The 17098-nt window shown below is 43.7% G+C and overlaps 1 protein-coding gene across 3 annotated transcripts in view; it reads left to right on the forward strand.

The window, feature by feature from the left end:
* Positions 1-17098, forward strand: part of Oseg1 (intraflagellar transport protein Oseg1) — an 88556-nt gene that overhangs the window by 68321 nt on the left and 3137 nt on the right. Inside the window, exons 21-26 of one of the 3 annotated variants that reach the window (XM_065446230.1) lie at positions 1314-1414; positions 3564-3729; positions 7569-7680; positions 11542-11682; positions 14918-14994; positions 15919-16089. In XM_065446230.1, coding sequence (XP_065302302.1) covers positions 1314-1414; positions 3564-3729; positions 7569-7680; positions 11542-11682; positions 14918-14994; positions 15919-16089 — 768 coding nt within the window. The other 2 variants (XM_065446231.2, XM_065446232.2) reach the window with 2 other exon arrangements.

Consider the following 17098-nt stretch of genomic DNA (forward strand, 5'->3'; position numbering starts at 1 on the left):
CCGAGACAAAGACGGTGAACATGTGAAGGTGGCGAAGGCCCTGATTCGTTGGTTCTTGATTGCAAACGCAGCCGCGACGTACTTGATTCACTGTGTTTTGGCGCTTGCCGCGCCATCTCCGTACAACATTAGCAGCTGTACAAGATTTTCAAAACCTCTGAGATTCGCAACGGGCAAGAAGTCTCGGAGGTTACGTAGAACGGAGAGGCGGCAGCCGCCGCTGCCTTCTGGCTGACCCCGCGTCGGTTAGATTTTTTTCCGATTTTGCCTTCTCTCGCCGTTCTCTCCATTTCGGAGGCAATACAGCCTTGTGTGTAGGCAGTAGGCCGTGTGCCAGGCGAGCGTAGTTCGAATTATCCGTGAGGGAACCTTCTCGCGTTCGAATTAACGGACTTTTTTATACATAGACTTCTGTGGAGCTTGGCCGGACCAAATCGTACAGTTCGAATTATCCATAAATTCGAATTATTGAAGTTAGAATTAACGAGCTTTCACTGTACACATCCTGTAAACAGTAAGTGAGTATGCTGTACAGTAGTAAGAATAATAACAGTAGTGATAGTAGCAAAATAGATTTCCAAGGTCCTTTCAGGTTCATCTCGAACGCAGTTAACTTGTTAGAAATTTAGGTTCATGCAGCAAAGAATCCTCTTTTACATCCATCTGAAAGAAAAAAAACAAACAGGGAAGTTGGCTTCCTTACCGAGCAGCACCGGAGGAAGAGCCCCCGCGAGGTACTGCAAACGTCTGGGCATGGGAGGATCGTATGACCACTTTTCACGACATCACGGCACACTACCAATTACAAAGATGCATATACCCATTCCCTCACGCTAGGTTGGACAGGACGCAAGCCGTACACTTCAGACAAACGGATTCTTACAGAAACCCCAGACTCATGCATGCCATGTATCCAGATATGTACACTACAAACAGATGCACATCGTGTGGCGAGGTTGCCACACTAAATCACATGTTATGGGGGTGTCGGAACGTAACAAACAAGTCGGGCAGTGCCGACCCCTCCGTCTCTTCCACCGCCAGCCTCCGGTCACGCTGGATGACCGCACTGCTCAGCTCTGACCTGACAGCACAACTCTGGGCCGTCCAGCGAGCCGAGGAAGCCACTTCGAGACAAGGTCTCGGAACCACGTCCGCGGCGGGTGCCCAGACCCACTAAAAAGACGCCGGACTCAAATCTTGTTGATTTGAAATAAATGTTTACGCTCTCTCTCTCTTGGTGTGATATAGTAGCGTACTTGTTAGTTTCATCACTTGCGTGCCTTTATATCTTCATCCATGTCTCTTTTCAGGAAGAACCTTTCACGGCATACCTGCCTGAAGCACTGTTCAACATGTCCCGTTATCTGTTCCATGAGCTCATGAATCAGTCCATACGTGGAGTTTCACTGGTGTATCCTTTTTAGTTGCTTTCTCACACGGATGGATGCATGCCGGCATGACTTGTCCTGTACCCCAAAAAAACAGCTCAGGAAAGTACTGCCTTGTTTTGCTTGCTTGTTCATCCCATTATTATTGCTTTATCTACAGTACGATACAGTCAACTCCTGATGATTCCAACTCTGTTACTTAGACTTTTTACCAAATTCAAGCACACTGAGAGGTCCTGACGAGAAATCTGCATTGCTGTGGAAGGAAAACTTGTTCTGTTCAAACGTGAAAGCATGTGACTTCAGTTAATTTGTACCCCACGAGCACCTCATCAAGAGCGAAGCAGTTACTAAAAAACTTGAAAACACACTAAACTCAGCAGACGGCCCTGCTGGATCCATGATGTGTGACAGCGTGAAGGATGGTGACAGAGGCAACAAACAAAGACAAACTCTGACTTCCAACTGATCTTAATTTTGATGAAACACAGCACACATATATACGGAGGTGCATATGCGTCATTTCACGCTGATGCTTGCTCATATCAGTGACACAACACAAACACTCGACACCTGTCATTGTTAAAGAGCAGGTGCATCCTTTCTCACACATCCCAAATAGGATAGCTCCTTGGTCATTTGTCATACGTTTGTCACCTCTTTTGCCGTTCTTTGTCTGCATTCATTCTGTCACACATCATGGATTTACACCAATAAGCCTGGCCGCACACATCGCTGTGGCCCTGCTGGTTCCCGAGGCAATGACAGTGACGGCAGGAACTTGTCTCCAGCACTGATGATATTGTCCAGGTCTATGGAATACCGATGCAATGATGATGACCTGTATAGTTATTCTTACTTCAAGCGATAAAAAAACATTTGAATCCGTTCATTTTGACCCCATTTGTTAATTCGCACCTTTGGATAATTCAGCACAAACACTTGAATTTTAACTTAAACATTTTCCTAACATGAACAAACGCATTTAAACATTATCTGCACGAGTACTTCTTTAGGGCTTACAGAGAGTGGCCGCTGCATAACAGAAATTAGTATATGTATTCAGTATAAGAGCTGTTAGATCTTAGATGGTGTCATTCAGTGCACGTTTTCGTAATGCGCGACTGATCTTACTTTATATTCACTGTAGTGAGGCGTGATTGATGCTCTCTATCAAATGCTACGACTGTTTCTTGGGGGACAGCCCCCGTCAGGCATATTTCCTCTTGCTCTTCTTCTAAAGTGTACCCTATAACTGTTACACTTTTAATAAACTTCATTTCACTTCATTTTAAAACTTGTAACAGATTAGGGAGTCGACTGTATGATGCAATAAGAACACGTTTCAGGGGCATGGGAAGTAAGGAGGAAAGAAGGTTGTTCTTTGACAGTTTGTTAAAGGGCCCCTCACCAGCTCTGGCCATTTTAAGCTGATGAGCGCAGTGCATAAAATGCGTGCTAATGATCATGTCTGCAAAGTATTACACCGCTACGCACTGTGCGCCCTTGTCCTTGTGGGTGCCACGCTCCCAGCCGGAGAGTCGACCTCAATTGCACAAATACGCCTACATGAATTACAGTGCTGTGACGTCACTCAAAGTGACATGCCACTTCAAGAATTATTCAAGGCAGCATCAACTATTTATTTGATCTATTGCTTCAATAGACAATTTAAAATTTAGAGAAAAACTAAAATCCTGCAAACCGAATGTCCATGAGTCTTTGTTTTAATCTGTGCAATAGCAAGAGGGATGTACTTCCGTTTCGTCTGCTTGTTCCCACATTGTGCACTTGCCTGTGCAGAAAACGAAACTGTTGGCCATATTCTACTTAGTTCTAATGTGCAAACGCGCTCCTTGATTCCCTTGCATCTGTCTCCGTGCTCGTGACAGTGGCACTGACTTATACTGCTAGTCACATGTTCTCCTGCAGAACACGCAAGATCGTGTGCTCTGAGAAACAAGACAAATGCAATAGCTCGCTCGCGAGTGGTTGCGAGCTTCCCTTTGCATAGTTTCCAACGTGTGCCACATAATTTTTTTTTTTCCTCTAGTTTCTGCCCAACAGAATAAAAGAAAATCTGTGCGCCTGTTTTGTGTGTTGGCAGACGCACTTCTGGTAAGATGCAGAAAGTGCAGCGCGATTTGCACCCTTGACACATGTGCACCACAGCGGTGTGCTTTACGCGCTGTCAAAGCAGAGCCGTAACCTCGGTGCGCACCGACTTGCCCGACACTGCTACGAACGGCTCCAGAACCTCCATGTGCCCATCCGGTTCCGGGACACACTGGACCTCGCTGCACTGACCGTTCGGTCAAAGCCCTTCAGTGACGCCCAGGTGAGTCTGCGCTGAAAGACTCGCCTGTTTTGCCGAGTACTGCTGCAAGTAAACATGTACGAACATCATTCAATGTTTGCTGGTTTTTCCCCCTAATTATATGTGGGACTTTTTGTGTTGAGAATATGAGATAAAATGGTAGTTGAAGGTTTACTGGAAAATTCAAAGTAGTGGTGTCTGTCCTCACAGCACAGCACATTAAATGCATGCACAGAAGTGGTGGAAACGGGTAGTGGAAAATAGTGGAAAAGTAACATGTGATTATGTTTCTAGAAAAAAACAATTATATGTTAAATTTCTTTCAAAATTTTAGGCACGGTGTAATGAGTCATTTCATCATCTATGGGACTACAAATAGACCCTTCGCATGAAATTCATGCTTGGATTGCCCTGTTTGTGTATAATTTATTGACAATGGTACATTTGTAGCCCAATCACCAGGTCTATCACACCATACCAAGCATTACTAAGTTGTCATCACAGCAAGTTGTACTGTCATAGCTGATGCAGCTTGAAAGATTTTGTTAGTATTCTGTTGGTTACAATCGTTAATGCAAGATGGTGAGGCCTGTGTTAGCAGCTCAGTGATTGTAGCATTCTACTAGTGAACATGCGGTCTGAGATTGATTTACTTGTTGGTGGATTTGTGGCTATTTAGCTCCAAAAATTAAAGCCTGATATTCTTGCATCAAGTGAAGGCACTGGAACTCAGAGCCTCCGAAAATGTGCTGGCAAACCTCACAGCGCCATAAATATTTTACTATAATATGTCTTCTACAAACCAGGTTGTCTCGTTTCACACAAGGTGTATGTACCATAACGTTATGACGCCAAAAGTGGTCACATGGGAACAGGATATTGTATTGTTCTATTCATTCCAGCTCCCTTGGTTCCCTGCTATGCTGCTACATCAGTTTGCACAATGTATTCCATCACAGCAGACGATCAAGCAAGTTGGAGCAAGTGCGAGAGTGTCACAATGTCCTGCTCCCGCATGGCCACCTTCTGCGTTGTGACGACGCAACACATTGACGTCCTCAGAAGTAAAACTGAAAGCGGCTTCCTATAGGCTATTATAGTAAATTATATAGGACTTCCTGAGGCCTGCCAATATTTTTGGGGATGTTTTGAGGTCCAGGATCTTCACTTAATGCAAAAAATGACAAGTCGGAAATGTCCGGTCAATACTGTATGGTCATAGTGTACGGGAAATGTACGAGAAATGTCAAGCCAGGACCCAATCCACAAGGGCCCTGGCTCAATTTAAACAATTCAGGGTTTGTTTTTTTTTTTTTTTAGCAGGCATCAAATCTCAGTACACAGGTGTCCTTGCATTCTGCTCTCATCAGAATGCAGCTATGGCAACCAGGAGTTTGACCAGTGTTGCCAATTTAGCAGCTTTCCTGCTAATCTGTGCTGCCTAGTGGGAAAATTTGTTCATTTGTGGATGGCAGGTTTTTTAGTGGTTTTCGTGTGATGTTGGCTTCTTTACTGGTGCATTGTGCTTCACATGTGGCAGATGTGCAGCTTGTCCATGCCCCTTTGGAAGCGAGAGGGAATTATCATCATTACCTAAAAAACAGTGTGCCTTTGCCTCCATCCATGCCTCCTGTGAACTATAGCCCTAGCAGTTTCACCACTTTTTCACTCTTCGTCAGTTCCCCAGAAGCACTTTAGGGGATTTTGTTTCATGAAATGGCTCTGATGAAAGCTTGAGGTCGACACTTTTCTGTAATTTTAATCACTGCTTGGTAGTTCAAGCTGTTTTCTGGCCAGTGATTGTAGTTCATGGAAGCATCTTTCTTTTTGGTTTTGTTTCACAACAAGTTTCTGTACTTAGTGGTCACACAAGTACTTAGTAACATTGATAATTTTTGTAGTGAAGAGGAATGGTAAATAAATTTGGGAAATTCTACCTCTATGGCTGCCCCTTCGACATAATTACAGACCACCATGCACTTTGTTGGCTGTCCAGGTTGAAGGGCCCTTCAGACTGATTAGCTCGCTGGGCTTTGTGGTTGCAAGATTTCAACATGCGAATTGTCTACAGGTCTGGTCACTGCCACACCGATCCCGATGCACTTTCCCGTTCGCCTGTGTCAACCGCAAGCACTGCCTGCCTGTCTGCCAATAACGAAGTACTTTTGTTCCCAGCAGGCTGTGACGTAGCTCCGGAACAACACAAGGACGCCTGGATTAACGGTTTTATCCGCTTCCTTTCAAACCCACGGACTCTTCCTCCAACTTCTCGAGCTTTGCGCCAAAAGCATCTCACTACGATGCTTCTCTATGCACGCCCTTCTCTATCGCCGGACCTATGTCTCTGACATATGCAAGTGGTGGCTAGTCATACCTCAACATCTTCATGGGGAAATATGTTCTGCCTTTCACACTGATCCACAATAAGCACAAGTGGGTGTCTTCAAGATGTAGACCCAGCTTCACTCCAGGTGTTATTAGTGTGGCATGTACACCTTTTGTGTGCAAGTACATTCGATTGGGCCCTCAGTGCCAACGTCGCAAGGTTCCTGCTTATCTGGTCCACTCCCCCCAATCTCGTGTCCTTCCAGGCCCTTCGATCACATTGGCATTGACCTGTATTGACCATTGACCCCTTCGGAGCACGGCTGCCGGAAACCACTGGATAGCGATCACCATCGACCACTTGACGCGTTATGCGGAAACAGCAGCTCTGCCTGCTGCCACAGCTCGTGATATAGCATCCTTCCTCCTGAAAAACTTTATTCTCCGTCGCGGCGCACCTAGGAAACTTTTGAGCAGTAGAGTATGCGTGTTCCTCTCCACAGTCTTAAACGCTCTCCTTGCTTAATGTTTCATCGTTCATCACACCGCCACCGCCTACCATCTTCAAACTAATGGTTTGATGAAATGATTTAACCGCACCCTTGGCGATATGCTTTCCAATTATGTCACCTCTGATCAGACTGATTGTGACCTTATTTTGCCATTCATCATGTATGCCTACAACACTGTACAACAGGTGACCACACATTTTTTGCCATTCTTCCTCTTCTGTGGCCGCAAACCTTCGACTGCACTCGACATCATTCTTCTGTGCTGACCCGACTCATCCAAATGTATGCCTATCTCTGAAGCTGCCCGCCGCGCCGTGAAGTTGTCACTTTCTCTCAGACTCCCTTGTCTGGCTCTGGGTTCCAGCTGTTCCTGCTGGCCTCTCATCAAAGCTTGTCTCCAAATATCAAGCACCCTACCAAGTTGTAGTGCAGACATTGCCTGTGAACTGTATTGCCTGTCACACCACCTATGAACCAACACTGCGGTGGTTCACAGCACCTGAAGCCATATTACAACCCACTCATACTATGTTCATCATCAGATGGGCGATTGTAGTGAACAGGAATGCTCGGCACTGCAGTCACATCGCCAGTTGCCGAGAGGGGGAGGGAAGGGTACACGAACTTGAGATTGGTGGGCTGCTCTGGTTGAAAAACGCTGCCAACGCTTCCTGCTGCTCTTGTGTCCTGTCCTTTGCTCGCTTTAATTTATATATTTTAATTCATTATGGGAAGAAAAAAAAAACGGACTTTCTGTCCACTGTAATTTTCGGTTACAGCTGTGTTTTAAATAGATGCAATAAAACATATTTCGAATGTGATTCTAATTGTTGTCTGCATTTAGTGTTTTTTAACGGACTGTGGGGCGCTCGTATCGCTGGTTTATAAGTTTTGGGGGTATCGACTAGCAGGTATTTCTGTTTATATTTGCCAACACTGAATTTCACCTGTGACTTCATGCTCAGGTGGTTACTTTCGTGGGATCTGGCCAGTCCCTCTGATTGATACTGGTCTTCAATGCAGGACCTGCTGCCACTATGCTATCGCTGTTCCTCGACCAATCCACTCATCAACCCACGTGGACGTTGCTGCGTGAACTGTAACCAGCCATTTGTCCACTCTTTCATTGCATTCGGTAAGCACACAAGCTCCAAACACTGTCATTACTGAAGTTTTCACAATACAACAAGGCTACTGCATACCCACCAACTATTCCGAGTTTTGCATAAAGCTTGCAAGTTTGGGTTCATTGTACAATTTTACAAATGCTGCACGAATGTTTATGAAACTTGAGTTTTTAGTTGACTTGCAAACTCATAAACCTTTGTTGGACATATTTAAGGAAACAAGGTGCAACGTGTAGTGGGCACAACAGCAGGACGTATAGTGGTCACAATTTGGAAAGACTCAAGGTGTGGATGGATTGCTGAGATTACACAGGATCGCAACGCTGACGCAGGGAATCCTGTCACTTCATCAGAATAATACCGAATGCAAACAGTTTCACTTGTCAATCTTCGACCATACCTTTGGAAGTATTCTGATTCTGAAAGGACACCAGAGGAGCATCTGCTTCGAGTAAGCTTATTTAGAGAAGTTCCTAGAGCAAGCGAAATTGGCAACAGCAAAGTTGCTGAGAAAGTCACTGCAGTCTAATAAGAACAATGTGTTGCTTGTCAGTCTCTGCTTTTCCCAAGTTTGCTGCAACTTGTGTGTTGTGTCTAAGGTAAATCATCTTTAATAGTTTGTATGTATGCATCAACTAAGGATGAACATCTCAGGCTCGGGGCAAACTATAAAAAAATTGTGTGCTATACCCTTGCCCCTGTTGTCATGTCCTGGGTTTTTGCACTTATTTCCAAGTTCATAGGTTGGCAGGTATACCACTGCACTTGTTATGTGTTTTGACTTGTTAGTATGCAGCACCCATCAGTGTAGGGGTGCACAGGTGGTACCATTAGGCGTGCGTGAGAGGGTGTTAACCCGATGCAAGCTTTTCTTAGCTCCATAGTCATCATCTTCGTAAGATTATGTGATGTCCACTGCAGGACGAAAGCCTCTCCCATCGATCTCCAGTTGTACCCATGCTTTGCAGCAGCCGAATCATCCTATTCCTGCAAACCTTTTGATCCCGTTGCACCACCCAATCCTTCAACCTTGTCTGTCCTTTGCTTAGGATTAATGCTGTTAATCTAACAGGCAACCAGTTATCTGCTGCACTAGTTTAATACTAGTGAGCTGCAGATTAGCTAAACATGTAAAATGTGGTTATTGAAGAATACTTGAATTTTAATAAAGTTTTGCGTGCTATTTGAGCCCATTAACTTTTTTGGCTTCCATTAACTCTGGCCACAAGACACAGGACATGTTTCCATGTTACCTGTATTTTAATGTAATGTGCTAGTTTTACAAATGGCTACACACTGTGAGTGAAATGTAGGCCCAGCTTAGCGAGATCAGAGCAGCCATTGCTCCATTGCCCCCACCTTTGCAAGCACCTATGCCTAGCGCTATAACACTTTGAGTTCCTGAAGTTAATTGAGCTCCAGCTAGCTTAGAACTTTGTTGATACAATCTCACTTCATATGAGTCCATGACCGAGAACACAAAAAATGACTCAATATAGTTATGCTTCTTTTATTGCCGGCTAATATGTTCTTGGAAAACATGATCTTTTGGCAACAGTGTTCAGTGCATCACCAAACTGTGTTCATATGATATGTTATCAGGCCGCTAAATCCCATGCGAACAAAAAAAAAAGGCGCGAGGTGTGCGCTTTGAAGAACAACTGCCTGCTGCAGCAGCTTCCCTGCAATACTTGCCCACTCGTGTCACATGAAAATGCTGGCATGCACCAATGAATCTCCTTGCGGGTTGTCGCAGCACTCGCAGCTATCGCCAACAACCCTATCGCGATAAATATCTTCATTCATTTATACCCGCCATAGTTGCTTAGTGGCTTTGGTGTTCCGCTGCTAAGCTTGAGGTCGCAGGATCAAATGCCGGGCACGGCGGCCGCATTTCGATGGGGGCCAAATACAAAAACACCCGTGTACTTAGATTTGGGTGCACGTTAAAGAACCCAGGGTGGTCAAAATTAATCCAGAGTCACCCACTATGACATGCCTCATAATCAGATCTTGGTTTTGGCACATAGAACCCCACAATTATAAAAAAATCTAAAATCTTCATTTATGTATTTCACAGCACATGTAGTGTAGGGCCATTGGAAGTGTACTGCACGCTTTTGATAGGCAATAACCTGAAGGCACTGCTGTTCGATCTCTGCTGCAGGCAGTGCGAAGTGAGGGTCATGTTTCACTTTAGCGAGATCGTATTCCGCCGTTGCCCATCAGCTCGATTTTATTTTGGTTTCCCTTTACCATTTTAAAACACTGCAGAATAGAAAAACAACACAGCATGTCTTCTGCTGCTCCAGCCCGACCAGCTTGATGTGCATTGGCGTCTCGTGCCGCGACGACTCTCGCCGAGTGGGCATGTAAAAACTTCCCACGAATGTGCACTGGCCAAAGAAGCTGCTGACCCTGGCTGAATTTGAGGAGCACAATTGTAAACTCACCAGATCAGCCAAAATGACAACACGTGTTGTCTTGTGCTGCAACGATTCGCACAATGCTTCACATTATGCAGACGTCTAGTACAGTTGAGTCTGCGAAATTTTTTTAGTGACTTTGAATTGTATGTTTTTTCTTGCACATTTTTTCAAAATGTATGAACGAGGTTCTACCGTGTTTGCACGCTTTGCAAGTTGGTTTGTTTTGTTGGCACTAATTTGTCTGCTGCACTGTGTAATTTAATGCCGTTTTACTCAACCTTGTATTGTACTGCAGGGCTTACAGTAGATTAAATACCAAGTGGCATGGCTCGCCAGAGGTATTTAACAACTGCAAGTGTTCCAGACAGTATCAAATAGGAGTGTACAAACATTCAATGTGTTGTATCTACCATGCATGGAGTATACATAGACTGCATAGGAGGTACAAGAGGGCTTAAATGAAAAACCCAATGCAATGCACTTGTGTGGAACAATATGACACAGAATGCAACCAGGCCTGTGTTTTAACAGGTATGAAGTATAATAAGTAAAAAGAGCAAAGGTAAAAACAGTAAGAAAAGGTGGCACATATAAATGTCTTCTGAAGCTTGCCAATAAAGCCTAATGTCCAAAAATAATGACAGTGTTTAATGTGAAGCTTGATTTATTTATTTTTAATTTTGTTTCCTGAAGGGCACATCGTGGAGTGTTTTATGGTTCCCAGTGTTAATGGTTCTTTAGAAATTGAGTTCAGGATATCTCGTTATTTCAAATCTGTTAGCTGGGCATTCCAATGAAGCATGTCCTAATGCTTGTATCAAGTTACAGTTATTGCATTGAGGATTTATTAGCAATCCTCAATGCAATAACCAAGTTGCTAAAGGTAGCTGCTTGTGGATGTGGCATTCAGATAAAGCTAATAAATCTAAAGCTGACGAAACTATGCTTAAGAGTAATAAAGTGCAAAAAAAAAACACACACGGACATGAGAAAGAAGTGGATAGTACAGACGGTGAACTTGCAGGAAGAGGTTTAATCTGGAAACAGCCAACATATATATGTACTCGTGATGTCCGATGTAACAAACTGGACCCGCACATGCCTACTGCAAAGATTTTTTCAGAGTGCTTGTCACACTGAACGTCTTTGCTGCAGACATGCATTGTTCAAGCTAGTTTTTTTATGTGAGATAGCATGAGTGTACATATGTCGACTGCTTCCAGAATAAATCTTTGGTGCGAGTTCATCACCTACATTGTCCACTTCTTTTCTATGTTCCCATGTGTTTTTTTTGCTTTTTTTTTAGCATGGATTCCTACCAACACGCCCCAGAAGCAGCCCTCTTGAATCAAACGAGTGTTGTAGTGATGCTTACCGACCCTGCTGAGCATTTTCTGATAATTTATTGTGTATGTGCACCCTTACCTGCCCCGTGGACAGAGGTCCTTCCCTTGGTAGAATTCAAACTGGCCGAGGGTATCACAGACACCGAAGCACTGGAGATCCTTGAAGGCAAGGCCAGGGTGACAAAAGAACAGAAGAAAAGCCGGCCAGAGTCACCAAGCCGCCAGATCATCAATGGTACGCAAGAGTGATGTACACTTTGCAAGTTGAACTGGTGTAAGCAACAAATTGTTAACAAGCTCTTTCCTGCCCTTAAAAAGATGCATCTTCAGGTAGTCTCATTTGGTCGATCGGCATGGTTTAATGTCCCAATGCAATTCAGAAGGGCTACTAAAGTTATCTGCATGAATGATTTGGCTTCTCAGAAATGCCATCATAGCAAGAAAGAACATGTGTACTCTGAGTTCCCACAAAAATGTTGGCACTCTTTCTTAAGGGCTTGTGCATGTGCTTTTTTTTTCTTCTTTTTTGAAGTTTTACCTCACATTCTTCTCTAAGTTTCTTTGTGAGGCTGTGCAATTCAAGGTGGTTATTCTACAAGTTTGTTTTATGTCTTGTGCAAGCATCGCTAAGCCATTTTGGCAGGTTCAATCCATTAATGTATTGTGCTCTCTAAAACACTGGGCTCTTGGTGTGGCTATTTTTCAACTGTTCCACACGATGGCATTAACGCCCTTACAGGGCAACCAGGGTATAGATTATCTGATAATATTATTGTGTTGCAAACTGAACACAGATGGAGACCACAGAAATATCTCAGCATAGTGACAGTTCATTGTATGAAGGCAGTCACAGCCTTCATGACAGCTTAGTTGTGCTTTTTTATCACCAAATTTCACAGTTGTTACAATTCCTTCTTGCTACTATGACATAACAGTCACAGGTGGGATTGACGCCACTTACGGAGAGATCTTGTGGCAATCTACTCAACTATAATTCGTTCAAAACATGCTTGTACATGCTTGTACTGACTCTTACTGGGGAAGAAAGAAAAAAACGGCATGCTCTCATCTACTAGTATCTTACTAGTAGAGTAGTAGTACTAGTATTAGATACTAGTACTAGTATTAGATACTAGTACTAGTGTCTGCTAGTGTCTACTAACATCTTTGCACCAGCAAATAAATTAAACATGGTTGTTCTGTGCAGCATGAATTCTACCATTCTGGTTGAACGCAGTGCTCAGCTAGAAGCATAATTTTCTTTTTATATATATATATATGTACGTCTCTAGTATTGTAGTAATGTACCAATCGTAATATGCGTGCCGGGCCAATGCTTTCGGTGCACACTGTAGCGCTTATCACAGCACATTCAAAGTATATGTTACTACATGCCTGAAAATGGATTGGCTCTCCTTTCGTTATGTCTAGTGATTGTAAGATAGTTCAGCAGTAGAAATGGCTGCTGACATAATCAGGTGCTGACATAAATGCCATTGTGGCCAGTTTGATGAAAGGCCGACCTTTGAATGTGTTTCATATTCACAATGGTGTTTACGAGCTCATCCTGTCTCCTTATAGTCTTTGTCTGTGTCACTTTGCCCCACGAACGAAGAATATGAAACACATTCAAAGCTCAGCCTTTCATCAAACTAGCAACAATGGTATTTACGAGCTCGTCCTGTCTTCGTCTAGTCTTCGTGTGTGTGATTTTGCACCACAAACCAAGAACATGAAACGCATTCAGAGCTCAGCCTTTCATCAAACTAGCCACAATGGTATTTACGAGCTCATCCTGTCTTTGTCTAGTCTTCGTTTGTGTCACTTTGCACCATAACCAAGAACATGAAACACATTCAAAGCTCAGCCTTTCATCAAACTAGCCACAATGGTATTTACGAGCTCATCCTAGGTTCATATAGTCTTCATGTGTGACACCATAAACGAAGAACATGAGACACATTCAGAGCTCAGCCTTTCATCAAACTAGCCACAATGGTATTTACGAGCTCGTCCTGTCTTCGTCTAGTCTTCGTTTGTGTCACTTTGCACCAGAAACCAAGAACATGAGACACATTCAGAGCTCAGCCTTTCATCAAACTAGCCACTATGGTATTTACGAGCTCATCCTGTCTTCGTCTAGTCTTCGTTTGTGTCACTTTGCACCAGAAACCAAGAACATGAGACACATTCAGAGCTCAGCCTTTCATCAAACTACCCACAATGGTATTTACGAGCTCGTCCTGTCTTCGTCTAGTCTTCGTCCGTGTCACTTTGCGCCAGAAACCAAGAACATGAAACACATTCGAAGCTCAGCCTTTCATCAAACTACCGTATTTACTCGCATAATGATCGCACTTTTTTGTAAAAAAAAATTGCTGCAAATTCAGGGGTGTGATCATTGCACGGCTTAAATTTCCCGCGCAAATATATTTTTTTCATCCCGCGTTTGCTGCGGGATGACAACAGGTCAACAAGCAGGTGGCTGCTGCTTTAACGTTGTGGGACACCAAAACAAATATGGCGGCTGGCGGAGCAAGCCGAACGCGCCAAACACGATTTTTGTTCTTCTCGTGAGTATATTACGCGAATTGAAACAGTTCCTTTCGTACCAGTAATTAATAATATCGTTAATATCGGCAAGTTTGCAGCAATGCCGTAGCCATGTCCACTTTGAGGGGACAGGAACAGAGGTGGGCACGCATAGCTGCCAGTGACATAGAAACACATGGCAGGCACGCTGTGGAAACTCCGGCATTTGTCTTCACTACTATCCTAATATGGCACGTTTCCGCTAAAGTTTGGCGAATATCTTAGCTGTGTTACAAGCGTCGGTGTATGAATAGGGTACGCTTCTGACGTATTAGTGTAAATGTGGCCACTGTAGTTGCCACTCGCGATTTGTTGCATACTCATGAGTGCAGACAAGAAGAATCGAAAGGCACCTTTTTTGTTGTTGGCCAGAACAATTGTGAAGCCTACAAGTAATAAAGGCAAGGCAAGTTTGGTTGTAGCTTTTTTTTTTTACGGGAGTGCGAAAAGTGATGGAAAAGAATGAAATTGGGCATCTGCTTAAGAATATTTAGTGCATGCAGACCGCTTGGTATGTCTTCAAGAGTCGTTTGCGTAGCATTTGACAATATTCTATAGATGGTAAGCGCAGTCATCATTAGCTAGACTTGCCACACAACATATCACTGCAATAAGTTCGGGGTGCGATCATTACACAGGAAAGGAAAAAAATCAAATTTTGACGACAAATTTCAGGGCACGATCATTACACAAGTGCTATCATTATGCGAGTAAATACGGTAGCCACAGTGGTATGTACGAGCTCATCCTGTCTTCTTCTAGTCTTTGTCTGTGTCACTGCATGCTACAAACAATGAATATGTTACTGTACGAACTCGCCCAACTGTCCATCCTTTTGCATCCTTTTACAATGTGTCCCTTTACCATTTTCCAAACAGGATTTGAGACGCTGCAGATAAACCACAGTGATGCTGCGGACGAAGACCCTTTCGCTTTCCAGTTTTCAAACTTGGAGGTGAGCTCTGCATGCACAGTGAAGCCTGCTTGTATACTAGTGGGAAATTGCAGCTGCAAGCTCCCTGTTAATAACAAGCTCTAGAAGGTTGTTTCTAGCTTGGTGTTGGAACAAAATCACAAAAGCACCTCACGTGATATTCAACACCACGTTGCAAACAGAAGTTGACATGTATATCCTATATGTGCTACAAAACACACACACACTCACACATGTATATATATATATATATATATATATATAGATGCGAAGGTTGTGGGTTCGGCTCCCACCTGCAGCAAGTTGTTTTTTCATCCACTTTAATTTCCACTAATTGATCATTTCTTTATTTCATTTATTAGGCACAAGTAATTTCCCCTATGTTGTCCTTGGTGTCAGTGTTTGTTGACTTCTCATGCTATGACTATATGTATATATATGAAGCCAAGGAAAGCATAGGGGAAACCATGTTTTGTTTTAATTTTAACTGCAGAAATGACAAGGTAAAGGGAAAATGAAAGTGGATGTAAAAACAACTGGAGGATGTGGTTTCAGCTTCCATGGGCAGCAAGTTGTTTTTTGTTCCACTTTCATGTCCATTTACCTTAAAACGTCAAGTACATAATAATTAAGAAACACATTAATTTCCCTATACTTTCCTTGACTTGCTTATCTGTTGGCTTCGTATGGTTGTGACTAAGAAATTCATGTGGGTGCTTGCGTGTGTGTGCATGTGTGTGCACATGTGCATACATGCACGTGTGGGTTTTGAGCCACCAAAAACTTCTTCTGTATTATATTCGTGTGAGTTCAAAGGCAATATTGTCAGTGTATGGCTGAAACATCCAGTGCCGAGTCATGCAAAATAACATGAAAATGATCATTCAGAAATACTGGCCTAGTACTGTCTACATTAATGTGTGTTGTGCGCGGCTTTTCTCCTAGGAACCAGATGAAGGGGCTGGTGGCCTGCCGGTAATTCTGGATCGTGAAGCACTGGCCACACTGGGACCTCGTGATGTTGTTGTCTGCCAACAACCTGCGCCTCTGCGCTGCCGCTTCTACCGGAATGTTGTTCCAGATGTCGTCGTCGTGTCATGTCCAAGTTGTGCCAAGGTGAAAAGCCCTTGTTTTCAAGCAATGTTTTTGCCTTTGCCTAACTCCCATGGTTTGGCATGGCTGCTGTTGGATTGGTGTCTTGCCAAATATAAATATATTTGTAGATATACAGTCAGAATCCCGTTCATTCGACCCTGATGGGACCGACATAACTGGTCGAATTATCCGGCGGGTCGAACTAAACAAAAGACACAAAAAAGATGCCATCCCAGCCCTGCGAAAGTAGATGTCCAGCGAGGCTGTGGAGAACCACCACTACAACTGCTTAGGTAGTGTTTTTTATAAATACAAAATCATTATATAGCACATGAAGCAAGAAATCCCGGCATTAACATCCGATAGTACTATACCCACGTGACCAAGTGGCGCCGTCACGTTTGACGCGATGACGAAACGCGACTATATGTAATCGCATCTAACGTCACATGGTGCAATCACAGCAAAAAGCGCGCGATCACATCATCACGACAAACGTTGCATAATAACGGCATGTTCGGTGGCCATATTGCCTGATGACGAAATCTGATGACTTCGTCGCATCAAAATTGCCGTCACGTAATGACGTTCTCGTCAAGTGCTGATGTCACCTGATGACGTCATATTATGCCTCTTGGACAACTAGCACAATGTGTGCTTCTCACTTCTTTGCACTGTCTCCAGGATCGGCCCGCATTTTTGTGCGAGCAAAGGGCGCGCACGTGGGCGCGAAAAATACTGACCAACAAGAGGCTAACAGCTTCGCTGTAAAGACGCCAAAGAGGCAGTATTTAAAAAAAAAACGCCTTTAGAGGCAGTATTTGCCTCTAAAGTTAGTTTCGCCACAATACAGTCGTGTTATGCGGTGAAGAATACCAAGCGAGGAAGGGTGCCACTGTTACAGGACATAGCGCGTGTTCCTTAATCTAGACTCGCACATTCGCCGTCTCCAGTCACGGCACGAGCACCAAAACACCTAAAGAGTTTACTGGCAGGCCTTAAGAGTTATAGATAGACTCCTGCTTTATTG

This window comes from Dermacentor albipictus, chromosome 6 (assembly GCF_038994185.2).
Source record: "Dermacentor albipictus isolate Rhodes 1998 colony chromosome 6, USDA_Dalb.pri_finalv2, whole genome shotgun sequence".
Taxonomy (NCBI): Eukaryota; Metazoa; Arthropoda; class Arachnida; order Ixodida; family Ixodidae; genus Dermacentor; species Dermacentor albipictus.